The following is a 27,146-nucleotide window of genomic DNA, read 5'->3' on the forward strand; positions in this document are numbered from 1 at the left end:
AGTGAAACATCTTCCATGTCCCAAATACTGACTGCTACCAGCACAGGCACGGTGATGAATGCTCTCCGACAGGTGGGGTGGGGTATTCACAGAGTCCTGCTAATCACCACCTTTAGACACGGGGACTGGGGTCCCTGGTGACAGATACATAAACCCAAGAAAAACAAAGCCAGTCACGTGATGCCCCGCCGCCACCTGAAGTTAAGCATATTAAATACAGGGCCCCTTGTGTATTTATGGTTTCCCCTCCAAAGCCTATCTGTTTCACCAGCTCTCCACCATCCCTGATGACACACGGCTTTGCTCGCCACACCTCCTACTCGTCTTCCTCTCTCATTCTTCCAATGCTTTGCCGTAACCTGTGTATTTTTCTGATGTGCGTTTCCACGCCTCCCCCACAACGGTCACCCCGGGACAGGCCCAGTCACGACAGCGAGCTCCCTGCTGCACCCTCCACCTCAACTCCCATGACCTCCCTCAGGAACGACTTGGATTATTTCCTCCCGCGGGGACTACACGGTAGGCACTGTAGGAAGCAGTGTGCCGGCGCAGAGGGAGGAGGCTCAGATTTCGGCTGGGGCAGACGCCATCAGAGCCCCGTGTTTTCGTTCAAGTGAGCGTCTCGACCAAGTGTCATTGATGATGATGATAATGACTACTGGAGTTTCCCCATCCGTGTGATGATGGCCGCTGATGTGACGCTCGCACGTGGGTGATCCTGAGGTCACCGGGGCTGGGTCTACAGATGCCATCCCTGCTCTTTGGTCTCTAACTCCGCCAGACACCCGGCCCAAGGCTGGGCGCGGGCAGTCGGCTGCTCCAGATTCTTTCTGATGCCCCACGATGAGTGAACGGTATTAACAGCATCAGCCTAACAGCATCCTCCTAATCATGCCTCAAGTAATGGGGAAGCGAGACTGAAACACGCACGTTACCTGCTGACGCTTTTCAAATTCCAGCTTGATCCGGGACTTGATGCAATTGCACGTGTCCTGGTACGTCTGCTGCAGAGCAAGTTCCATGAGGTGCTTGTGGTACGCTCCCGCCAGGTTCCCACAGATGAAAATGATCACGTTGGCCAGGATCTAAGAAGACAGAGAGAGCCTCTCAGTAGGGCGAGCGTTCCTACCTCTGGAACACAACAGTGGCAAAATGCACGTTAGCAAGGGCAAGAGAGGGCTCGGCAGGGAGTCCATTTTATTTGTTTCCAAACTAACGATTTTATCTGCTTAAAAGAAACAGCCATCACCTTCAGGGATTCTAGCCCCTTCTTGGATCCACGCCCTTGGACGGATGACACTGCAGTCGCTCCCTTGTCTTTAAGCTCAGCCATGTGATTTCAGTAGGAGTGACTGGGTGTCAGAGCCCAGACTCAGATGGCCCACAATGTTTTTTAAAAAAGAAATTTCTTTTTTAATGTTTATTTATTTTTGAGAGAGAGACAGAGCATGAACAGGGGAGGGGAAGAGAGAGAGGGAGACACAGAATCCGAAGCAGCCTCCCGGCTCTGAGCCGCCAGCACAGAGCCCGATGCAGAGCTCGAACCCACGAACCATGAGATCATGACCTGAGCCGAAGTCGGACACTCAACCGACTGAGCCACCCAGGCGCCCCTGGCCCGTAATGTTTTGAGTGGTTCTCTTGTGCTTCATCAGAAAAAACATAACCTGGCTAACACACTGGTTCCAAAAAAGACTCATGGAGCAGAGACAACCAGACAGCCGACAGTCTACTTTGTGTGCCGCTGAGATTTTGCGGTTGTTACGCAGCATTATTTCAATTAATAGGTGACTGATCCAGGCTGCTGATCACCAACACTGTACTCCCTGAGCCTGGATAAGTGATATTCCCTATTATCCTCTGTTGAGGTAGGAATATGGCAGATTCTTAAACCATAGAACTCTCTAGTCTTTTGGTGATAAAAATTCATGTCCACCAAAACTGGGGGGGGGGCAGAAAAATATAAAGAAAAACTAAAAAGAACAGTGTGATAGTTCTGCCCAGGGAGCACACCTCGCTGTCCGTTATGTCCCTGTCCCCGCCCCATGACCCTCTGCATTCTCAAACTGTGGCCAAACTTTGTTTTGCCAAGACCTCTATCTTGTTCCAAAAGGAACGAATTCACTCTGAATGCAGTGTCTTACTTTTGCTTTTTTTTCTAACGCACATTCATCCTGTCAAAACAGGGTCTCGAATGCTTAGCTACCATTCAGTTCTATGACTACACAATACGTCAGTTATATCCATACTGTTTGACATCTACTTTAATATTCCTTGCATCTGCATAATTCTGTAGCGGTCACCCTCACGTATAACGTTTTGGCCTCATAGTTCTCTCATCTTTCCCTTAGGTCGATTCGTAAAACGCATGGAGTGAGAAGCCACGACTGTTTTTAAGTTTTTAATACATTTTGTGAGGTTGCTCTGAGGGAACATTCCACTTACATTCTTTTTTTAAGTTTATTTATTCTGAGAGAGAGAGAGCAGGGGAGGGGCAGAGAGAAAGAAAGACAGAGACAGACAGAGAGAGACAGAGAGACAGAGAGAGAGAGAGAGAGAGAGAATCCCAAGCAGGCTCTGCACTGTCAGCACAGAGCCGATTGCAGGGCTCGAACCCATGAACCGTTGAGGTCACCGCCTGAGCTGAAATCCAGAGTCGGCTGCCCAACAGGCTGAGCCACCCTGCCAGTTATATTCTCACTTATATTCACTATATATTCACTTATATTCTCACCAAAGTGTGGGACACTGTCTTTCCAGTGTGTGCTCTTATCCAGCACACTTCGGACGCAGGGCAGGCGGTAGTGATATACAAAACGGATTAGCACGGATTTCGCTCTTACGTGTTCAGGGCAAGACCCGCAAGTCTGTCAGAGGATGGGCGGCCACAGCTGGATAAGGTGCCCAACACCCCCTCCTCCACACGGCCTCGTGGCTGCCCAAATAGGGTGCTAATGGCCCTACCAACAAAGGCAGGGTGCCAGCTTCCAAAAGCCCTGTTTTCTCCTCGAGAGCTTCTGGGCCCCATTGCTCATGTGACTAGAGAGGCTGAGAGAAGGATCCAGGCCCCACGGCTAAGTCTCCGCTCCTCCCAGGGGCCTTCTCTCACCCCGTCTCGTCTCAGCCCACGGAGCCGGTGGACCCACGAGTCCCCCTGCTGGGGCAACTCAGGGGAGCGGTGCCAGGACCGTGTGGCCCAGATCCGAGGCCACACCTGCAAACAGTGGTAACGGCAGCAAAGGGGACGTCCCGTTCTCTGTCCACCTGACGGCTTCCTCACTCTCCGCAGGTTCTGAACACGGGTGGGAGGCAGGACTCCACAAGCCCTGGGGAAGCCGTTCTGGGGACAGAGGGGACAGCAGGACAGAACTAGAAATGGGAAGAACGATCTGATGAGCTTCTCCCTGCGAATAAACAGACGCCCTGCAGCAGGAGCAGGGGAAGGGTAGCTCAGACCAGAAGGGCCGTCCCGGAGTCCACCGCCCACGAGCCTCTCAGTCCCGGAGGCGGGCAGCCCCTACAGCCACCCGCGCTCTCACCGTGGCCCCGGAAATGTGCCGTCACACACCCGCACGTCTTCTTCCTCCAGCGGCGTGCGCGGGTGGAGTATCAACCTGCGTGTGCGTGCTACGTGCGCATGCGGTACACCTGTCATGCGTGTGCACGCAGTAGGGGGGTGCAACCTGCGTGTCATGCGCGCGGCGTGTGACCTGTATGCGTGACGTATGTATGCGACACGTACGTGTCTCTGTCTCCATGTGACTTGGGTGACGTATCTGTGTGTGTGGTATAGGACCCAGGCGGTGCCTGTGACGTCCGTGTGCATGCCGCGCGCGATTCACGCACGTGACGTGTGGCTTTGCGTGACATGTGCAATACACCCCGTGAACGTAGGACAGGCCTGTGATCTGAGCGAGAGGCACGTGTGCTGGTCACGGGTGTGTAAGGGTGAGCAGCGGCCCAGAGCGGGGCCGGGAGGGCGGGTGGCTGTCCTCGCGGGCATTCCCAAGCCGGCCTGGCCGCACGGGGCTCTCCGCGCTTGCGCACGTCACCTCCGCCAGGGTCAATCCCGCGAGCACGGGGCGGAGCCGGCGGATGTCCTGGCGTGCCAGGAAAGAGGACGCGTCCCCCGGCGGGGTTAATTCCGGCGCCCTGCCCGGTGGCGCGCCCGTAATTCAGCCCCGCCGCGCCCTGCTCCTGCGCAACGACCGTCTACTTTGCTAAAGATTCTCCGAAGCTGGTCCCTGCTGGATTCGCTTTGAAGGACCAGGCACCGAAGAATGCAGACACGGAGGGGAGCCGACGCAAGCCAGGCCGCTCAGAATTCGAGACTGCGACCTCTTTTCCTTAAGAGGCGCAGCTGAAAAGTAACTTCGTGATTATCTAGGAGGGATTGGCCTCCTTCTCCTTAAGAAAATGCCTTCCAAGCAAAAGTGTCAACATTTTAGGAAGTCTGTTCCTCCAAAAGGAGTACCAAATGTGAGCAACGGAGCCGAATGATGCCATCACCTGTCCCCAGGAGCCCTGCCCTCAGCAGGATGCACGAATGGGACACTGCTCTAATGACACTGATGCCACCCACCGGGATGCCGAGCCCTGCCTTCTCCTGTATTCTTCTGAGGATCCAGTTTGTCCCTTCTGCATTCTCCTGGTCCCAGAGCAGGGCAGGGGGCGGGCTCTAGTCCAATGGCAAGGCTGCCCCACCCCGCGGCCCTGCGATGGGGGGGATCTCTGGTCCCTGCCACCACCCCCTCCCCATGGCTGAGGCTGTGCTCCCCTCAGGAGGGACGTGGCCACCCTACTCAGGCCAGTCAACCCCAAGCTCTCAGCTCCCACTTGAAGCAGCAGGACGACTGAACTTCCGTTTTGAACAGCCAGCTGCATGGAGGCCCTGGTCTCAGCGGAACCACTGGCCACAAATGTCACAACCCTTTGATTACTGCAGTCTCTTCCTCCCACACACGAGGACACGAGGGCAACAGGCCACCTCCGCCCATCTGGGAACCGCTGTCTCCTCTGCCGTAACACCCCGTGCAGGCCGGCACAGCCGCCCTGCGCGACTGTCACGGGGCCAGGTACCCGTCCCCCCAGCTCACTCCAGCATTCGAGTGATCCCGTCTAGACTGCATTTATAGGCTGAAGCCTGGGCTTCCTGCGGGCCTGCTGGGCCCCTGCCCATCGCCCGTGTGGCTCACCAGGCAGACGCTTCTTGCTGATTAGAAAGCCCCCCCAACATTCTACAAGGGGAGCCTGTCTGTCTGAGGAAGGAAGAGGCTCTCTAAAGACCGGTGTGGCTGCTCTCCCAGCGCTGGTCTCTGCCTGACACAGTGTGTTGGCGAATCTGCATCGTCACGGAACCTAAGGAAAAGCCATGCGTTCTGGATGTCGCATCGCTTCAAATAACACAGAATTGGAACGCTTCCTGGGCTGTAGATCGTTGGAAAGAATGCATTCACCAACTTCTGTTTGGCTATGCACAGGGAAATGCTTAAGAAATAAACAACTAAGGGTATTAATGCCAAGTAAAATACGATACTTTTCTGATGGAAAAATGAATTAAATTAAATTTTCTGATACATGGTTTCATCCTGAAATACTGAACCCTTCAGATTAATAGAACTGGCCCTGGCATTTTAATAACGACACAAATTTGCAAATGTGATCGATGTCCTAAAGCGTTTTTCATTCCAAACGGTGCATTCGTGTAATGACATCGTATGAAACCTGGAGCACCAAGGCAGTGCTGCAGTGAACATTTTCTTTTCAAAAATAATATCCCAGCATTTCATTTTCCAGAATCCTCTTAGGCAGAACACATGATAAAAAACCCTATTTTCACAATGTTGGATTTGTTTTATAACATCACACCGTCGTGATGCCTTCTTTTATCCTGTTCCTTCATTTAACTACTTTTACATCTGTCAGGAAGCAGGAGAGAGAACTTGGCCTCCCACGAGCCGTCTTGGAAGAAAACAAATTGTTTAGGGTGAAAACAGCCGTCACAAGTTCACCCTGAAGAGTCAAAGCAGGCCTTGACATGGAGCATGGCCCCCGCACCAGAGTCTGCAGAAGCTGGGTTGCATCACTCCCCACTCCCCACCTGCACGTTACATGAGGGGGGTCATCCTGCGACACTGCTCAGCGACCCTCAGAACCGATCAAGCCAAACACACCTTGCAACTTTTCATCCTCGCAAAAATCCAGAAAATAAAACAAGCAGGAGAATGGACATGTGTTGTTACTTCGTTTCATAGGCAAAGAAACGGTCTAAAACACTCGAACACTTGAGGGCAGGCCCCCAAGCCAGCCAAGGCTCTCCAGATGATCCCTGAGCAATGCCACACCGCCCCAATTCATAAGGGTCAAACAGCTTCATCCAGCACGATCCCACCCTCTACTAGGGTGTGGGGAAGGTATCTCTGAAGAGTTGTGTTACATTGTAAGAAGCGCCTAGTTTTTTCCTTTAGAAAGCATCTGTATCTTATGCTGTAAAGCACTTCCATCATCTAAGTTAATTTTTTTTAAATTTTTTTTTCAACGTTTATTTATTTTTGGGACAGAGAGAGACAGAGCATGAATGGGGGAGGGGCAGAGAGAGAGGGAGACACAGAATCGGAAACAGGCTCCAGGCTCTGAGCCATCAGCCCAGAGCCTGACGCGGGGCTCGAACTCACGGACCACGAGATCGTGACCTGGCTGAAGTCGGACGCTTAACCGACTGAGCCACCTAGGCGCCCCCATCTAAGTTATTTTAAGCGGCTGTGTTTTGGAGGCCACCTGTCCGTGGAGCTTTTAGCTGGTGGGGCTGGCATGTCTGTGTATGTTCAAAGGAAAGTAACCTGGGGGTCAGGTTCCTCCTGATGGATCATGTGACCAAGAGCAAAGGATCTGAAGGGGTAGCTCACTCGGAAAGAGAACAGTTAAGTGTGTGGAGTTCGCTGTCTTTAAACATCTGAGAAATTACCACGTGGCTCAGATGACCACTCAGAAACTTGGTGACTCTGAGACATAATGCATTTTAAAGAGTTCGATATGCCCACTCTTAATCTTATGTTAGGGGATGCAATCTACAACGTCCACAGAGGACAGCAAGGCACACACACGAATGCTGAGGGTAGGCTCCTGGGAATGAGTGGGTGACCACCACTTAATGACATGACTTCTCCATGAATTAACAGCAAGGGGTCGAAGCAGAAAGGATATTATTGCATTTGAAACAGGTCATCAGCTTAAGGCAAAGCAGATCATAAATATGCAAAAACACCAATTATAAGTCAAAGGAAAATAGAAGGAATACAAGAACGTGATGAAAAGAGCTGCAAATGAATATTCAGCAAGCTCACTGCATCTCATAAGCATCAAATTTGGCTTAAATAAAACAATGCTCTCGCTTGAGGAAGAAAATGATGGGGTAGAATTTTCCTTAACGGAGCTCTCAAACATGGCTGCGGAGAATCCCAATGCCATCTCCTGAGCATTCCCTGCGACCCCCAAAGAATTAAATTTGCTATAGGCCCTGGTCTCAGGATTTCTGCTTGTTATCATTTAGTGCTGACCAGAATTACTGTGCTTTGGCTAATAACATCCGGTGATCCCGACGTCACGTGTTAGAAATCTAATTTAAAATCCTTCCAAATAAATAGGAGTAGAGTCAGAAATGAAGTGTGGTGGACTGGATGCTTGTGTCCCCCCACCCCCCCCAACTCATATGTTGAAACCCTAACCCGCAATGTGATGGTGTTTGGAGATGGGGCCCATGGGAGAAATTCGGGTTTAGGTGACGTCATGAAGTTGGAACTCCCCTGATGGGATTAGTGTCTTTACAAAGATAGGAAGACCCCAGAGTCCCCTCTCTCTCTGCCTCGTAAGGACACAGGGAGAAGGTGCCATCCTGGTGACCATTCTCATCAGGCATCTTGATCTGGATGCCCCAGCCTCCAAAATGGAGAAATAAATATCTGTAGTTTGCACTAACCCATCGGTGGTATTTTATCATGGCAGCCCAAGCAGACTGAGACAGAAAGGTGTAACGAAAATTGAGAGACCTACCATCTCAATGGTGGGCATTATAGGGCTCGGAGTTAAAGACTGGAGTTGAAAACTGGGGTGGGGGGGGCAAATGCAATTTGATTTCCTGTGCAAATGACCCCTGGAAACAGACAGTGCTGCTGGTTGTGACTCTTAGCATCTATTCTCTTTCATGTTACATCGGTTATTATTAAGTCTTTTTGAATAGCATACATTGTGTTATTTTTCCAGCCACATTTGGGCTGAAGGATAAAGAATCTCATATATAGATAGGGCTCAAGTCCAATACTACAGGTCGATAAAATTGGGGGGGTGTTTGAGACCATTGTTTGTCTCAGAAGCACATGGGCCACCAGCTCATTACAAGCCAAAGAAAAGAGATAAGCCCAGAAGATACTCAAGACCTTCACAGAAAGTTCCTCCCACGAGTGTAAGTCATCAAGAATGCAGCTTCCCAAGAAAGGAGTGCTGACTTAACTGCTCAGAAAGCCAAACTTGTACTTCTCAGCTCAGGGTCTACAAATGTGAAATCGATGGGCAGAGGGCTGGCTCGATTAAGAGTTTAGAAGAACAAACAAGAAACAAAACACAGTTTCCAATGTTCTGAACTCTGTAGGAAAAGACTACACTAGCCTCCCTCCATCAAGATTTACAGCTCACTCTGCTTTCCATAGAGGAGGACGCTTCTCTTGTCTATTCTATCATTGACTTCAAGAGCATGGAACAATATTAGCTTTCGCACTTAGCTCCTCTCCACTATGGCAAGAGAGAAGACCAAACAAATAAGTTGTATGAGAAGGAGGGAACCACCACTATTAGAACTCACATTGAACTTTCCTGGCATCCAAAGGGGGGCCTCCCATTTCCTTTGTATTGTGACCTATTCTGCTGGCTGTTTCTCCAGAGCAATGCTACCAGACATTTCTCCCCCTGCTTCCTTCAGTGTCAACAGAGATCTGCCTCCAACTCTGAGAGCACCTCATGACAAGGCTCATGTCTGTCTGGTCCTAAAACCACACAGGGACGTGTGGATGACTACACCTGATGTTTTGTTAATCAACGAATCAATGATAAACTGAAATTTATACCTCTGCTAATATCCAATAGAAATCATTATCATCTTGGTCTTTGAGAGTTCAAATAGTTGAAAGGTTAATTATCCCAATGAGGTTCTATTATGCTTATTTCAGAAACTCAGTGGACCAAATGGTCCTGTATCATCCAAGGGGCTATGAATTGCAGGTCTCTGAATGTTCCCAGACTCTCTCTCCCATATGTAAAGACACATGCACAACAGAACACATTTTAAGTGCTACGTCCCAATGGTTTTCAAAAGTTTAGAAACATGTAATTGTGTACTAATTAAACCCCAATTTTACTAGCCTTAAGTCAGCTGTCCAAAGGATCTTTACCAAGCGATACAGCACAATCTGCCTAATTCAGGCGATTCCAGTGAACTTAAAAGTGAAAACAAAGACGAAACCTTAACACACGTTAGTTTGGACTTTCATCAATTTAGATCATCTAATTAACCTGAACCCATGAAATCTGGCTTCGTTTAAACACCATAAAAAATTCTCTTCATTCATCACCACTTTATAGGTGCTATATTTGATCTACATCCACTCGTTAGAAAATTTAAAAGCCAACAGGTGTTTGGATTGGGCTGACGAATGTGACCAAGGCTATCAGGCATGTCAATCCATGCAGCTTAGTTCTAGATGAAATGATCATCCTACTTCATGTATGAGATCACTATTTCCTTTCAAGTACCACAGCGTACCAGAAGGGAGGCATGCCTTTGGTGGATACGCAGGGTTATTTCTGCACTGATGGTCTACGTGCAGTTCACACTGTGGCATGTTTAAATCCCGTTTATAACCTACACGATACTAGGTAAATTTAGAGTTAAACCAACCAAGCACAGTGTACCCTTCTGATTATGATTGGCCAAGAGGACATCTTATTAAGGTAAACAGACCAAAATGTAGGTATCAAATGTAATGTGACAACAGAGGGACAATGGTCCGGGGGTAGAGGCCATCCACCACAAGGATGGCGTGGCCAATCTTGGGCATGAAATTAAACGTGATAACAGTAGGTGTGTTCACAACTAAGCAATGGGTTGCAAAATCCTGCAAAAACAAGACTCCAAATACAGGAGAAGCAAGGAGCACTGTGATTAACAAGGTCTACTTTGAAGGGGAATGGCCTTTTTAGTAAAGGCAAAAAATGTTCCACAAAGTCGCACTATAATTAAAAAAAAGATGTGGGTGCCTGGGTGGCTCAGTCAGTTAAGTGCCCAACTTCAGCTCGAGTCATGATCTCATGGTTGGTGGGTTCGAGCGCCGCATCGGGCTCTGTGCTGACAGCTCGGAGCCTGAAGCCTGCTTCGGATTGTGTGTCTTCCTCTCTCTCTCTGCCCCTCCCCAACTCGTGTGCTCTCTCTCACTCTCTCTCTCTCTCTCTCTCTCAAAAATAAATAATCATTTAAAAAAGAGATAAATAGCTTCCTGGATGCATACACTGAAGGCTTCTGTGACTAGGGAAAAAAAATTCCTACTACAAATTAAACTTCAGAGGTTTCATTAATGATACCAATAATAGGAGTTTTAAAGTCATATTATTTATAAATTACCAGAGTATCCACTCAAAAGTTAAAACGTGCATTCCTTAGAAATTTGGGGCCGATAGTTCTTTGGAGGAAATGCCACACAAAGCCAATGAGGGGTCAACAGGAACTGAGATGATGCATTCAGTAAACCACCTCATTCAAGGAGCCTTTACTGAGCATTCATTTACGATCAAGTAAATTTTACACCTCCTCCCCATGAAATCAACTTCATTGGAATAAATTCAATAAAACAGACCAGCAAGAAAAGTCAACAGCGCAAACAAACAAACACAGGCGGTAAGAAGCAGGCTGGTCATGAGCTGGGCAATGAGATTCCAGCTGTAGCTGCCAGGCTCTGGGGGGACCACAGGCTCCGCCATCATGGGGGCTCACAGCTAGCTGTCTTTATGAGGAGAGTGCTGTGGCTGAAGGAAGACTTCTGATAAACCGAACACACTTCTTCCAACATGATTACAAAATTTTCCTTGCACACAAAATTTAACCACTGAAACCACTAATGCAGAGGCTCCCACATTTTCCTATTTCACAATGCTCTTTGTGGCTCATGAATCTTTCATAGCATTTCCTAGGCCAAAGGAAATATCCAAAAGTACTGTTTGTTAAGTAGTAAGGTCCACAAGAGTTGAGTATATGACCTCACAACCTAGTATTTGTTGGGGAAAGAAACCCCAAGTAGATACTGAAATAAAATGTAATGTTTTTATTTCATTCTTAGAAGACCCAGGGACTTACTCTGGGCCCTCAGTAGCCAATGAGCTGGTTGAGCATCACGTAACTTCACAAGCCTTAGATTCCGATTCAGCACTGCCACTCGCAATCTCTGTTCTGCCTTGATTTCTTGAATTTTCGTCACAACGCTTGCCCAAATCCCAGCTTTTAAATGAAAGGAATGTAGGGGCGCCTGGGTGGCGCAGTCGGTTAAGCGTCCGACTTCAGCCAGGTCACGATCTCGCGGTCCGTGAGTTCGAGCCCCGCGTCAGGCTCTGGGCTGATGGCTCAGAGCCTGGAGCCTGTTTCCGATTCTGTGTCTCCCTCTCTCTCTGACCCTCCCCCGTTCATGCTCTGTCTCTGTCTGTCCCAAAAATAAATAAACGTTGAAAAAAAATTATTTTAAAAATAAAAAAAATAAAAAAAAATAAAGTGAAAGGAATGTAGTGTCACCTAACGTTGAAACCACGAACTACCGTGAGTTTGTGGTTTGCATGGTGTCTGCCAGATACGGAGGGTTGCTATGTTTCCCTTGAAAATTTAAAATATTGGGAGGCACCCCAGCGGGTGCCTTGGCACACAGTTTGGGAAACCACATCACTGATGACCTACAGGCTCAACAAAATAAATAGATATTTCGTTAAATAGAACTGAAAGTGTTATTAAAATTACAATGCCCGTGCTGCTTATTTTCTCCTTCATAAACTCCGAAAAGGTATGCTTAGTTAGACCAAAAATATAGGAGATTTGTTGGGAGCTTACACAACAGTGTTAGCTTCTCCTAAAAAAACCCAATCTGAATGTATCATTGCGCAGATTTTTAGGAGATACAGCTCAAAGTAGGTAACTTTTATAGGTTTAAAGTCCTCTTTGTGTCAGTTTTGTGACTGATGTCTGGGCAGGGAGGAAGGAGAACGTTTCTGGCTTGGGTACCTAGCTCTCACGTTCACTGATGCAGGAACTACATGAGAGGGAGATCGTTTGGGGTAAAAGCTGGAAACATGTCATGTCGTGAGAGAAGGAGAAGAACAACGTCTTCATGTGTCACTGTCGATGGCAGGTCCCTCCTCCCCAAGCCTCCATGACAAACAGCAGGGATCTGCTCTCTACCCCATGAGTCTGGTTTACAAAGGTTTCCAGACGGCAAGCTTCACACACACATTTTCAGCTTACAAGAAAAGTAAGAGAGAAAACCCCGACCCTCTTCTGGGTCTGTCATGATCGTATTTTGAAATGCTAGTGTTTCCAAGTCTAAATGCATTTCTGGGATGAATTAACATGCTTCCTGAGGGTGTGAAGAAGTCTTGTAAGCCAGGGAGGAAATAAACCCATCCAAGGCTACTAGAACTCCAAAGAACAAGCAGAAAAAGTTAAAAATCTTCACTTCCATTTTCCAGTGGGCACATTACGTAAATAAACTTGCCCGCTAAAAAACCAAGATGATTTTTAACGATTATCATTTATCATTAATCATTTAATGGTTAATAAAATGATTTGATGAGTAGTGTTTGCAGTCACTAATTGTTTTGAAGTTCATTTATTTGAGAGAAAGAGAGAGAGAGTGTGCGCACACACAAGGAGGGAGACGGAGAGAGAAAGAGAGAATCCCAAGCAGGCTTCACATTGTCAGCACAGAGCCCGATGTGAGGCTCGAACTCACCAACTGAGAGATCATGACCTGAGCCAAAATCAAGAGTCAGACACTTACCCAACTGAGCCACCCAAGTGCCCCCACAGGTACTAATTTTTTAAGGACAAAAATAAAGAATGGAAATCCTAGTTGACAATTTATGATTCTCCCTTTGTTTTGTATCACGTATAATAAGTCAGGCCTTAATCGATTAGAGCAAGATTCAGTATCTCACAATGTATTTTGACTATTCGAGAAACACTGCAATGCCTTTCTTTATGCTTGAACAAGACTATTGACAGCATGATATTAAATAGAAGCAGCAAAAAAGTTTACCCAATGTTTGAGAAAGACAGAACAGTCTCAGAATTGGCCTCCACACTAAAAGGAGAAGAGACAGGCAGCGTGGAGCTTCCCGTGGTCAGGTGGTCCTGTGTTGTTTTCCTATCAGGGAAATTAACATGCTGGGCTTGCTACAGGGCATACTTTTCACAGCTCGAGAATTTCTACAGCCAATCACTGCACTGAAAGACATCGAGGAGGAAAATTAAGTGCCAGGCATCAGGACCACATGGCAATAGAAATGGAACGGGTGAAAACAATTTGATTTTAAGAATACGCATTGGGGCGCCTGGGTGGTGCAGTCGGTTAAGCGTCCGACTTCAGCCAGGTCACGATCTCGCGGTCCGTGAGTTCGAGCCCCGCGTCAGGCTCTGGGCTGATGGCTCAGAGCCTGGAGCCTGTTTCCGATTCTGTGTCTCCCTCTCTCTCTGCCCCTCCCCCGTTCATGCTCTGTCTCTCTCTGTCCCAAAAAAAAAATAAAATAAACATTGAAAAAAAATTAAAAAAAAAAAAGAATACGCATTAAGAAATGGCTTTGTTTCGATGACAACCAAATTCCACAAAATGCAAGCAACATAGTTTTTAGCCTCCGAGCTCAGGAAAACCACACAGACCTGGACCATCACCTGGGTTATCAATGGTCTCCAGGCAGTGGGGATTCCAGGCTCTAGCTCATTCCTGACTTCCTCCGTGTCATCAATCTCTCCCAACAGCAGGCAAGGGTGCTTCTGACTGCACAGTCCCCTCTCTTACCTCACACAACCCGTCCTTCTTCTCCATTTCTCATTCTCCCTTTGTGGCCAACTCTTAAAGGCTTGTCTACTTGAGCTCTTTCTACTTCTTTGATTCCTGACTCTCCATAGTCCACTTCTAACTATGTAGCAACTCCAAGATGCCACTCTTGTCAAAGTCACTGGCCCCTTCCAGTCCCTCCCTCACCCCCGTCACCGGCAGCTGGTCACTTTCTCCAGCCCAGAGTCCCCATCTCTCTGGGCTTCCTGAGCTCCACGCTCCCTGGTATCCGCCTGACGCACAGACTCCCCCACTCTGACTCAGATGTGACACTCTCCAGGGCTCCATCTGGGTCCCCAATTTCTCCCTCACAGGGTCATCCATGCACCTGGCTTCTTCAACCCCACCTACATGGCACCAACCCCCAATGGCAGACCTCTATCCCCGATCTCGCTCGTGAGGTCAGCACTCAAAGCATCTCCACTTTAATGTCTGCGCAAAACTCCATCTACAACCTGCCCCAATGCATCTTCAACTTCTATTGATGTGCTACCCCCACTCCACTCCAGGTACCACACCCTCCTTTGGGGTCCTCCAACTTGTGTGTCTTGGCAGGCCCACGGCCTTTGCACACACAGCTTGCTTGGCCTGAGAAAGCCCCTTCTTGCCCCTCTTCCCCTGTGGGACCATCCTTCTGACCTGTGGCTTCTATGTGAGCTCCTCTCTGGCATGTTCTCTGATTGTCTCCCTGTTACTCACCAGCGCTATGCCCAGCGATTTCCTCCAAGATTACTTCGTCCAAGAAAGGTAATCATTTGTATTTATCCATCTGCTTATTGCCCGTGTGTCCTACTCTTCTCTGCAGTCCACGAGGGCAGAGACACCATCTTTCTTTTTTCTTTTCTTTATTCTTTCCTTTTCTTTCCTTTCTTTCTTTCTTTCTTTCTTTCTTTCTTTCTTTCTTTCTTTTTCTTTCTTTTCCTTCCTTCCTTCCTTCCTTCCTTCCTTCCTTCCTTCCTTCCTTCCTTCCTTCCTTCCCTTACGTATATATTGGGTAAGTCGTAAAGGGTCTATCATGATGTGTATTTGGTGAATATTTTTTGAATGAATGAATATAATCCCTTATATCCACATGCTTCACCACATCAGAATTGGAGAGATCATAATTCAAATACTGAATACAAATATATCCCTTCATTCAACAGATATTATTGAGGGACTACTAGTGTTCAAGGTGCAGGGCTGTAATTTTGAGAAAAAGGACAAAATTCCTTCCCCTCATGGCGCTTACATTTAAATATGAATTTTGGCTTCAGATCAAACTTCTTTTTCTGCCTTTCATATTTGGAGATAAAACTTTGTCATCGTTTTGGAAGATGTTATCCCTAATACTAGGCTTCTGCTTCGACATATACCTAATGTTCAGCAAATCCATGCAAATGGTATCTGGACAGGCATGAAGGACTTGGACCCAGAATTGTCCTCTCAGAGCTAATCTGGAAAGAAAAAATGCAGTATGTGTGTTGTCACCTGAAAGAGAGTGAAACTCTCCTAGGGTGACCAGATTTGCCTCTGATCTGTTGGGTAAACGAAAACATCTAAAGAAAAGATATGTGTTAAAAAGAGGGGGTTGAGTAGGTGGAGAAGATTTTAATTCTGGAAGCACAGAAAAAGGCCAGTCTCTGGTGAAAACAGTGCCGTCCAGAACAGATGGCCTCTTGTCAGCCGATTCTAGTACCTGGCCCACCTCGCTGGTGCATCTTCCCAATGGAGTGCATACTTAAGGATTGCAGAAACTGATGCATTCTCACCGGGGGCCATATCACCCTCAAGGAGAACACTGCTTCATGGGGAAAGGCAAGAAAATTACTTTTTTAAATGCATAATAGACGGACATGCACGTGTCACTTAAACAGATATGCAATATTCCTGTGGTAGTAAGTTTTCCGTTAGTTGGGAAAAAATATCTAAAATGGCTCTTCGGGAGAGTTACAATGGAGAAGAGTCAAGCAACATTGCCTTAAACGTCACCTGTGCTATCTCCATGCTCACGGGTGACCTCTGGATAAGGCAGTTTCTTGCTACAGAGGCAGAAAGTGGGAGGTAGTTTGAAACAACTATCTGGTCTACCCAACAGTCATCCGCTAATGACAAATTAGGAAATGAACTCCCTGGATTTAAACACCATCCGTTTTCACTTTTGTTATAGCAAGTCTGCCTCCTAAGTTTGGCAAAGTTTGATTTACTAACAAGATTACACTTCAGAGCTCTCCAGACAGAGGGCTACTCCCCGGAGGGGTGCATGCTCCCAGGTGGACATACTGTACCTTTGTAGACGGGCCTCCCCAGGAGACACATCTTCTGACTGATAACATCATTCTTCAAATTAAGATCAACTTATCCCTGACTCCATCAGCCACAGATTTAAATACATTATTTTTTTTTTTAATTTTTTTTTCAACGTTTATTTATTTTTGGGACAGAGAGAGACAGAGCATGAACGGGGGAGGGGCAGAGAGAGAGGGAGACACAGAATCGGAAGCAGGCTCCAGGCTCTGAGCCATCAGCCCAGAGCCTGACGCGGGGCTCGAACTCACGGACCGCGAGATTGTGACCTGGCTGAAGTCGGACGCTCAACCGACTGCGCCACCCAGGCGCCCCTAAATACATTCTTAACCAACTATTTCCCATCTGGTAATGCCCATAAATCACACCCGATTCTGTAAGTGACTTTTGCTATCTTTTAGAACTACGGTGAATCTAATGAAAACATCATGATCACATACACATGCAAATTTCAGGCACAAACTATGCTCCGTTTAGGGAACTGAAGACTTCCATTTGAAAGCACACTGCAATTGTAGCTGCCATACAAATACCTCTTCTGATTTGTCTTTAGGAATGGAAAAGGCAAGATAAGGCTTCACCAAAGTGCTTTCCAAACAAGAGCTCACTGAAGAAGGTTCTGATACTGGCTGTGCATTAGAGTCACCTGGCATTTTAAAAAGATATGTACATGCCTGGGACCCATGCCTGGAGAGTCTGTAAGTTATTATTGTTTTACAATAATTTTCCCAGAGGAATACGTTGTGCATCGCGAAAGGAGAAACTAAGGATGGACAGAAGTAGATGACTAACGTCGAATACTGCCGGAACAAAGAAACAATTCACGTGGAGAGAAGAGCTGAGAACGTAATAATGGATGGAATAATGGCTCATGTTAATGAGGATGTGCTTCCTCCCTCCCAGGAGGTGGGCTTCGCTATTCAAACTAAAAATGTGAGGTGTAGTGTAATTGTTTAAACCAAAGGAAAGACACCCTTCCCCTCATTTAGGGGGGCCCGGCGCCGACCTGGAGCGAGATAACCCTGTCTTTGGAGGGTAACAACACGAGCCTGGATACAACTGAGGCCGAGCGCTGGGGTTCAGTCAGGGGAGAGAGATGGAAGGAGGTTAATGAGCTGAGCCAAGACCAACCTCAGATACTCACATCGGGACAGACCAATGGGATTTCAGGAGACCCACAGGAACAGCTGAACTAAGGCCAGGGGAAGGGATGGAAAACACTATGTGCATAGTGTGACGTCAGGGAAATATTCTCGGGAGGACGGGCTTCCCTGTAACTTCCAAAGGAATATTTTGAATGCACTCGTCCAGGACTACAGAGTCCCTACCCATACTGCACCTGTAAGTTCCATTTGGAAAGCTAGCAAACATTCAGCAGTTTCTAAGACAAGCGGAAAACCAGTTAAAGTTAAAACCAGTTACTAAACCAGCCTTCTGAACTTAGATGTCGTTCTCTTGTTCTTTTGTTAGAGCATGTCGGCATCCCAGGTCTGATGGTGTTTGGAGAGCAAATCCGATAGTTTGGATGGATAAGGGGATTATACTTCAGAGCCTGCAAACACGCAATCTTGCCATTTGCAACCACGTGGATGGACCACGAGGGCATTATGCTGAATTATTAAGACAGAGGAAGACAAACATATGATTTCACTTCTATGTAGAAACTAAAGATCAAAATAAACAAAACAAAGGTCAAACCAGACACTTTAAAACAGAGAAAAAACTGATGGGTCACAGATAGGAGGCGGGGGGCGGGGGGATGGGTAATGCATAGAATATACGAGTGAGGTACAGAATTGTGGAATCGGCATGTTGTACACTTGAAATGGCTATGACATAGTATGTCAACGATACTTCATTAACAATGAGAAAAGAACGCTTCCAAGTGGAGCCTTCACTAATAACAGGGTCATTTCAATGGTCCCTGACTGGCGTGGGGCAGGGGGGGCACCTGGGTGGCTCAGTGGGTTAAGCATCCAATTCTTGATTTCAGCTCAAGTCATGATCTCACAGTTCGTGAGTTCAAGCCCCGCATCGGGCTCCTCGTGGACGATGCAGAGCCTGCCTGGGATTCTCTCTCTCTCCCTCTCTGCCCTTCCCCTGCTCGTGCTGTCTCTCTCAAAATAAATAAAATAAAATAAACTTTAAAAAAAAAGTAAATGGTCATTGGCCAAATTTAGATTTTAATGTGAAACTATCTATAAATGATACCTTAAATTGAATCAAATTATATAAATATTAAAATGATATATCTTATAAATGATATCCTAAATGGAATCAAATTATATAAATATTAAATTACTTTAAATACTGCGTTGATGATTGATGAATTAACCAAGGAACACAAATCATTCTCTGCAGGAGTCATTACGTTTTCAGGATTCTCCTTCATTTTCCACCCACGTCACCATTAGGTTCGGGCCCACGGGGGAACAGCCCAAGAGAAGAGAATTTTGGGTGATGCAATGACAGCAGGGGCCGTCCTGCAACCTGTGATGTTCTTCACACACTCTATTAACACCTGTACTAAAACATCTGTGGGCACGCCCATAAACACGGCGCATTCTCTGCCTGAATGACAGTCTTCTTCAGGCTTAACAGTAGCTTCAACACAACTGCACCGGAGCTTTCTGTCAGTGGCGGTGGCCGCAACGGCACATTCTAAACAGGGAAAAGTCTTGCAGTCTGGTAATTATGTACTTTGGAGTTAATTACTGCCTACTAAGTTAATAGCTATTCCTATCAATCATCAGGCAAGACGACGACATCAGGTGGTGTGGTGGGGACCCATAAGAACCAGGACAGGTGGGGTGACATAAGCTCTTGGAGGAGTAGCAAACACTGGTGATTAGCTAGTCAAGGCCTTTCCCACCCCTTTCCCTAGGTACCCACAAAGGCTGGAAACCCACACACTTGCTTCGCCAGGTTCCTATGTAGCTGGGAGTGGAACCAGATGTGAGTCAAATCAGCTTCAGAAGAGGAAGAGTCTCTGTGTCGGCTTTTAATTTCTTACTAAAAAGGAGCAGACACAATTCATGGGAAACGTTTGCTTTCCTACTCCTACTTGCTTTGAATGTAGATGAAATGGCTGGATCTGCAGCAGCCTCCATATGACGGCGACAGAAAAGCCAGGGGACTCTGGAAACAGCAGCCCCGATTTCATGGATCTGCTGCACCAAGGTCAGTGGCCCTCCACCTTTGGATTTCTTTTTATTTCGGGCAAATAAATTTCCGTTTGTTTCAGCCTCCGTAGTTTGATTTTCCGTTTCATGCAGCCAAATGTGAGGCTGACTCATATGGTTGGGACAGCCCGATTGAGTTAGCAAACACAGCTTTCCCTGTGTTGTAGCATAAGCTTCTGTTACGTGTAGTTTTCTGAGAGTGTTTGCTGTAAAGTAAATGCATGAGTTGAGACCACACACGAAAGCTATGTATGGAATGTACCCTAAATAGGCTGGCAAACCAATAAGAGAAGGAATTCAGACCAGTCTGAGAAAAATTAACCTCTTTATGGAGACCATGATGTCCAGAAAGATTTGAGTCGGAGAGGCGGACCAGATGATGTACAGAAGCAAGAAAAGGAGAATTCTGGAAGGGGAGCCTTGAGCTAAGTATTACAGGGTCGGAGGGAGGCTGCTCCAAGCATGGAGTCCACACATTGAGAAGAGCCAATCGGGCCAAAGAGGAAGTAATCCTGAGTATATACCAGCTGGAGGGACTAAGGGAAAGCAGCAGGAGCAGAAGACACATTCTTTCCCTCCTGGAGCGGACGCCATGGTTAGGAGGGTAGAATGAACGCACAACGGGAAAACACGCAAACAGATTTTGCTCAGGTACCATTTTTTGGTTGTAGTGCGTTCAATGTTACGTCCCTCCGAAATTACATCTTTGCAGTGTAATTAGGTTGCCCAACAGAGATGAGATCATCCGGGATTGGGGTGAGTCCCAAATCAGTGACAAAGGACCTTGCAAAAAAGAGAAGACGTAGGGGAAGCCAAGTAAAGATGAGGCACAGATCGGAGTGATACCACCACAGCCAAGAAACACCTGGGGCCACCAGAAGCTGGGGAGAGAAGAGAAGGAGGTTCTCCCGAGAGCTTTTGGAGGGAACTTGGCTCTGATGACACCTTGATTTTGGACTCTGCTAGCTTCCTGATCTGTGAGAGAATCAATCAAGTTTAAGTCTTAGCCACCTTAGGTAGCTCATACTGATGCACACTCCATACGTCCTGCTGAGGACATAGAGGGGACAGAAGTGAGGAAGAGACCCATGGAAGGAAGGGAGCGGGGAGGGGAGCCTTGGAGCCGATACAGAGAGTGCAAAGCACATGCCTGGAAGAAACAAAGACAAGGGATGTGAGGTTTCTCTCTTGGGGAACCTCGCGGACGGTCTCCCTTGTTGAATGAATGCTTGTCCCTGGGAGGAAGGCTGTGTTGGTGAGAATATCAAGCTCAAAGCTGAGCCTGTCTTAGGGGGCTTTATTTTAGCCATAAGCGTGACTAAAGGTGAGAGTCTGGGACAGAGTCCGTGCAAAAGCGCCCTTCCTATGTGAAGTTTAGAGCCTACACACTCTGACTACGCCTCTGACTTGAGTTTTCTCAGCACCGGGGCCTGGAGCGCAGGCAGGGGTGATGCAGAAGGCCTGTTAGGAATCTCCTCCACAGCTATTTTTCCATTTCTTCCTTCCTTCCTTCCTTTTCTTCCTTCCTTCCCTTTTTTTTTTTTTCTGAGATAAAGACAGAGTGTGCGCACAAGTAGGGGAGAAGGGCAGAGAGAGAGAGAGAAAGAGAGACTCTTAAGCAGGCTACACACTCAGCACAGAGCCCGACTTGGGGCTCCATCCCATGACCCCCCCAGGATCATGACTTCAGCTGAAATCAAGAGTTGGCTGATTACCTGACTGAGCCACCCAGACGCCCCTCCAATTTCTTAATTCGTTGTGGTATTAGTTTAAAATTGAACTATTAATGACCTACTGTTACAGTGGCCTAAAAGGAAACACTGTAAGAAGGAAAATGAACTGGATTAAGGAGCTGGTAGGACTGTGAAGGGGTTCTGGTCTTGGATTCTGTGCAAAGACTGACCATGTGGCTCCACCCTTCCGCTTGGGAAAGGCGGGACGGCCAGCTGTCTGGATTTCAATTCCTTCATCATTCACTGAAGCCATCGGGGCCCGGCTTAGAGACTTTCACAGTATCAACTTTATTCGTGACTCCAAGATATTTCAATAGTCATAGACATGACCTATCACCAATTCTTAGACACATGAACTTAGACCAGTGACCTTCAACCCCATCACTGTGGCCATCACCTTGAACTTTCTGATCATGTGAACCAATCCATCTCAAACATCTCAAACTCGCTGCCTGTCCCTCCTTGCCCTCCAACTTCCTACAGCCTCACCTTGACACATCACAGGTGCCTCACTCCTGGCACTAACCTATCAGCCTGGCTGGCGGCATGGCTTCCTTCTCTAGACAGCCAGAACTCACCTCACGTGCTCTGAAGTTCCTCCTCACCAGTCCCCTGGTACCACATGGGCTGTGCCCTGCAGTAATGAGGTTGACGTCCTCTGTCACGTCCATCCTATGCCAGGCACACAATTCAAGAGGATTCCACACGGACTGGAGTCTGAAGCACTACAAACTCATGGTCTCCAATCTTGGCACCAATAGAAAGTAGTCCAAATACAGCTTAACTCCCACTTCTGCCCCCTCAAGACCACCTCAAACCTCTGCCATTCTCTTGGTCTCCTTCCCACTAAGCCCTTGCTTTCAAGGCAGTCCCGTTTTTCTACTTCGAGAAAACAGAGGCCTCCTTCACTGCCCCCACACATAACCTCTGAGCTCTACACCTACACCACGTCTACAAGGCTTTTCTAGTGGGAGCCATCCCTCAGGTTCAAGGACAACCTCTCTTCCTTGACCCAAAACCCTCCTCCAGGCGTCCTGCTGGGGCCTCACTGCAGCCACCGCCCTTGGGTGTCATCCCATTGATTCTGTCACTAATGGGATGCCTGCACGTCTCTAGCTCTGACCCACCACTTTCCTCTTTATCTCCACCAAGTCTCTTGAAAGATAAGTGAGTCTCAAACTTGGATGCACCTTCGGGACCTTGGCACAGCAACCACTTTTTAACCGACTAGCCCAGCACTCCTTGTGATGCTCGTTTGCTCGCTGATGATATGCTCCTCATTCATACACCTCCCGCAAACTAAGTTCCGTTATAAAGTCGGTGATGATTCCCCAACTGCCAAATCCCAGGAGCATTCTTCAATTTCATAGCACATGATTTTTTCTGAGGCTTTCGGTACTTTTAATTACTCCCTCCTATCTGCAAATATCTTTCCGTGTTGTCCTCTTATGCTTATCACCTCTAGCCCCGACCTTTCCTCAAGAGCCCTTGGCTCCCCTGAGTTCCTTATGTCTCAGTGCTCCCCAGGGTCTTGTGTTCATGCTCACAAGATTCAAACTAAGTGACCGCATCGGCTCTCAGGGTGGGCACAATCCCCTAAGGGCAACACCTCCCGGATGAATCTGTTTCCAGCCCAGAACCACCTTCCAGAGTTCAGGCAATTACAGCCAGCTTCCTGGCACACATCTCCACCTGGGGGACCCTCAGGCACCTTCTAGGATATGGTGAAAAGAAATTCCCTGTCTCCCTTCCCTCATTATCCTGCCCCCATCTCTCTAAGAATTTGGTGGCAATTTGGTGTCGCCTCCCACTACCTGACCACCCAAAAGGATCAAGAGGACACGCGTTCTCAATGCGTACTTTGCCCCTCACATCTGATATTCACTATATTCTGACAGTTTTACTCCTTTAATGTCTTTTGCATCTCTGCTCTTCCCCCCCCCCCCCCCACGCCTGCTTCTTCTGCTCTGTTTCTCAATCAACTCTGGACCCTTCCACAAACTCCAACTCCCCCCGCCCCAGTAGGGCAGTCCCCATTCTTTTTTTTTTTTTAATTTTTTTAATGTTTATTTATTCTTGAGAGAGAGAGAGAGAGAGAGAGAGTACACGCACAAGTACGGGCAGAGAGAGAGGGAGACCCAGAATTTGAAGCAGGCTCCAGGCTCTGAGGTGTCAGCACAGAGCCCCACGCGGGGCCCAAACTCACAAACTGCAAGATCATGACCTGAGCTGAAGTCAGGTGCTCAACCGACTGAGCCATCCAGGCGCCCCAGGGCAGTCCCCATTCTTTTGCATCTGGAAGAACCCAGGACAGAGTCGCAGGTGGGCAATGCTACGGGGCAGCAGGCACTCCCAGATCACAGTGGCTCACACATCAACTGCCCGTTTTTCCCGCAAGCTCTGGGTCCCCCGTGGATCAGCAGAGTGGTGGGGACCTGGGCAGACGTGGGCGTCATCCTAATGCGGGCGTCCATGATCACTGGAACAGAAAGAGGACGATGGAACAGAGGCTCCTCAGGAAATGGCTCGCAGCTCTGCTGTTTGCTCGACAAGTCCCTTGAGCTCTGGGGCGAGGGAAGTGCCAGCCTATGGGGTGCCAATTAGCACACAACTCAAATCTCTAGCAGCTGCATCAGGCAGCCCGCTGCTTAAACCCTCCGGAGCCAGCCTGCCTCACCTACAGCTCTGTCTGCAAACCTCACATGAGGATGCATGAGGAACACCAAGGATGCATATCTGAAATACAAAACTGTAGGACTTGCTTTCAGAAAACGCTGATCAGCTTGAGACATATCCCAGGAATGTGCCTGGGTGACTACATCACGGCAGTCCGAGCGCCATACTTCAGGGAACGCTGGCTTACCAGATCAAGTACGTGTTTCCTAAAATAGCACAGGATGTCCTTGACGCTAGTCCTCTGGGATCCCAGTTACACTCATGGCCCACACCGGAGCCACCCTGCTTCCCGAGGTGAGGGCACCCTGGTTCCAGCCACTAGCCTCAGTGCCCTGTCTCTGCACCACACTCTTTTCTCTCCCTCTTCTCAGCCACTTCTCCTTTCTAGAGTTCGGCCTGGTCAGGGCCTAACTGTCCCCGTGACTCTGCCCGGGCAGCAGGAAGGCTCCCGGCTCCCAGACCAGCCCCAGATGTAGGTGGCCTCTTTGCCACTCTGTACTACGAGCATACCTTGTGCTGAATCTGTCCCGGGACTCGTCCTGGGGCGTGACTGCCTACTTACAAGGATCTCCCCTTCGTCAGACTTCAGGGTTTGGAGCAGGGAATCTTTCTACCACCAAGCACAAGAGGTATTTCACAAATGATCACTGAGTAAGTCACTGAGAGCGAATGAATGAATGAATGGATGAATGAATGAATGAATGAATGGTCTATTCCGGCTCCAGGCTTTTACTGCATATTTCATTGCTGCTTCACTGCTCCCGAAGGAAAACAAATCAGGGCCCCAAAGAGTTGAAGGCAGGAGGCCTCGGGGACAAGGATTCAGGCTGCTGATGGCCTGTGAGCTCCTCACCTCAGCTCTGAAACCTCCTGATGGCAAAGGGGCTCCAGGACTGCGGCCGGAGGGCACCGGCTTCTCAAAGAGGGCTCTGTGCACCTTCCCCAGAAGCTGCCTCAACATTGGCTTTGAATCCAGCCCAAACCTCAGCCCAGCCTTACCCTGGCCCCGCCTCTTTCTCCCTTGCCTTCAGGCACACAGCAAAAATAGCAGTTGATCGAGGAAAGAAAGAACCAGCAAAAGCCTCATACTGTCTCCCTACCCTTTAGACAGTTAAAAAGAATCAAGATCTGTAGAGATCTCTGGATTCACTTCTGCGTAGCTCCCACCTCAGAAAACATCTGCTGGGCTCGCTCTTCCAGGAGGAGCTCAGAAACACACTCGAGCGGCTTTCACTTCCTTTGCCTTTACCTCGCTTTCCTCGCTTAGGTGAACCTTGTCTACTGTGTGTATGTAGCCCAGCTTAACCCCCCAGTTTGGAGCAAAAGTGAGACTCCTTTTAGAAAAATAGTAAGGACTCCAGTTGGCGGACTGAGTAGAGGCATAACCTCAGGAATACATCGTCTGGGACACTTAATTCTGTGAGTACCAGTTAAGAACAACAACCACAACCATAATAGTAACGGGCTGCAATACTCACTGGGGTGTATGCAACTCTTCCCCTGGGCCGGGTCCTGTTTCCAGTACAATCTGGCTTCTACAGCTCCCCATTTTATTTGATCATTATTTTCACTTGAGACAGGGGCGGGAGAGGCAGAGGGAGAGAGAGAATCCTAAGCAGGCTCCACCTTGGGCTTGATCCTATGACCATGAGATCAAGACCTGAGCTGAAATCAAAGAGTTGGATGCTCAACTGACTGAGCCCCACAGGCGCCTGTAGAGTTCCCCATTTTTTAAAAAATAGAATTTATTGTCAAGTGAGTTAACATAGAGTGTACACGGCATGCTCTTGGTTGGGGGTGGGGGTAGAATCCCGTGATTCATTGCTCACATACAACACCCAGTGCTCACCCCAACCAGTGCCCTCCTCAATGCCCATCACCCATTTAGCCCTTTCCCCCATCTATCTTCAGTTTGTTCTCTGTATTGAAGGGTCTCTTATGGTTTGCCTCCCTCTCTGTTTGAAACTATTTTTTCTCCTTCCCTGCCCCCGTGGTCTTTTGTTAAGTTTCTCAAGTTCCACATATGGGTGAAAACGTATGATACCTGTCTTTCTCTGCCTGACTTATTTCACTCGGCATGATACCCTCAAGTTCCGTCCACATTGTTGCAGGTGGCAGGATTTCATTCTTTCTCATTGCCAAGTAGTATTCCGTTGTACGTATAAACCGCATCTTCATCCATTCGTCAGTTGGTGGACACTTGGGCCCTTTCAGGAGTGCCGATTCATGGGGGCACAGGTACCCCAATGTTTATCACGGTGCTTTCAACAACAGAGCTCCCTATTCTACAGTCGAGCGTGTGGGGAGGAGGGGGTCACTTACCCCAGTCCCCTGGGAGCCCAGGAGGCCGGGCTGCAGGCTGCACAGCCCAGCCACTGCAGACGCAGAAAGCACACAATGACATCTTAGGAAAATGTTTTTGATTTTTTGTGGTTCACACGTTCTCAAGTAACAAAAACCTAGCTCTTTTGGTGAGGTTCAGTAAGCTACCCACTCAGGTAAATGGGTCAGTATTACAAGCACCCACCGCGTGATCAGCGAGGAAGAAGGAAGCTATTTACCGGAATGAGCTTCTGTGCTGACTTGGGTAACAGTGCCCCCACACAGGGGCTAAATCAAATGACAGAACATTTGATTATCATGGAAAGGGATCCCATGCAAGGCTGTTATTTTGTGCCTCTGGTTACCCATCTGAGAAATGGACACGGAAAGAATTACTTTCTATTTCTGGCCAAAGACACTATGAGATCTACCTTCCCAACCATGAAAGGATGACAAGGAGAGAAAACAGAAATGCCTCAATAACAAGTAAAGGAATACATGGCTGAAGAATAACATCTATCGAGAATTTTCTGGTGACTACACTCACACACCCCCCCCCACACACACACACACACGCTCCCCTATGAGGAACATACATGGATGCCAAAGGGGGTTCACGGGTCAGCCAGCCAGTGCTGGTAGACGTAGGGTTCGCTCTGACCCCCACTCACAGGAGAGGCTGGGCCCTTGCAGAGAAGGCCCCTGGAGGCAGTATGGTCAGCAGGCCCTGAAAACACTGAAAAAGGATGATTTCCAAAAGATCACCACATGGGGCGCCTGGGTGGCTCAGTCATTTCAGCATCATGACTCAG

The 27,146-nt window shown here is 48.0% G+C and overlaps 1 protein-coding gene across 4 annotated transcripts in view; it reads right to left on the reverse strand.

The window, feature by feature from the left end:
* Nucleotides 1-27,146, reverse strand: part of ADCY2 (adenylate cyclase 2) — a 417,821-nt gene that overhangs the window by 203,291 nt on the left and 187,384 nt on the right. For 3 of the 4 annotated variants that reach the window (XM_045442396.1, XM_045442387.1, XM_045442414.1), the window contains exon 4: nt 936-1,085. The exons of the other annotated variant lie outside the window; for it this stretch is intronic. In XM_045442396.1, coding sequence (XP_045298352.1) covers nt 936-1,085 — 150 coding nt within the window. The remainder of the gene's footprint in view (nt 1-935; nt 1,086-27,146) is intronic. 4 annotated transcript variants of the gene reach the window in all.

Source organism: Leopardus geoffroyi, chromosome A1, assembly GCF_018350155.1.
Source record: "Leopardus geoffroyi isolate Oge1 chromosome A1, O.geoffroyi_Oge1_pat1.0, whole genome shotgun sequence".
Taxonomy (NCBI): domain Eukaryota; kingdom Metazoa; phylum Chordata; class Mammalia; order Carnivora; family Felidae; genus Leopardus; species Leopardus geoffroyi.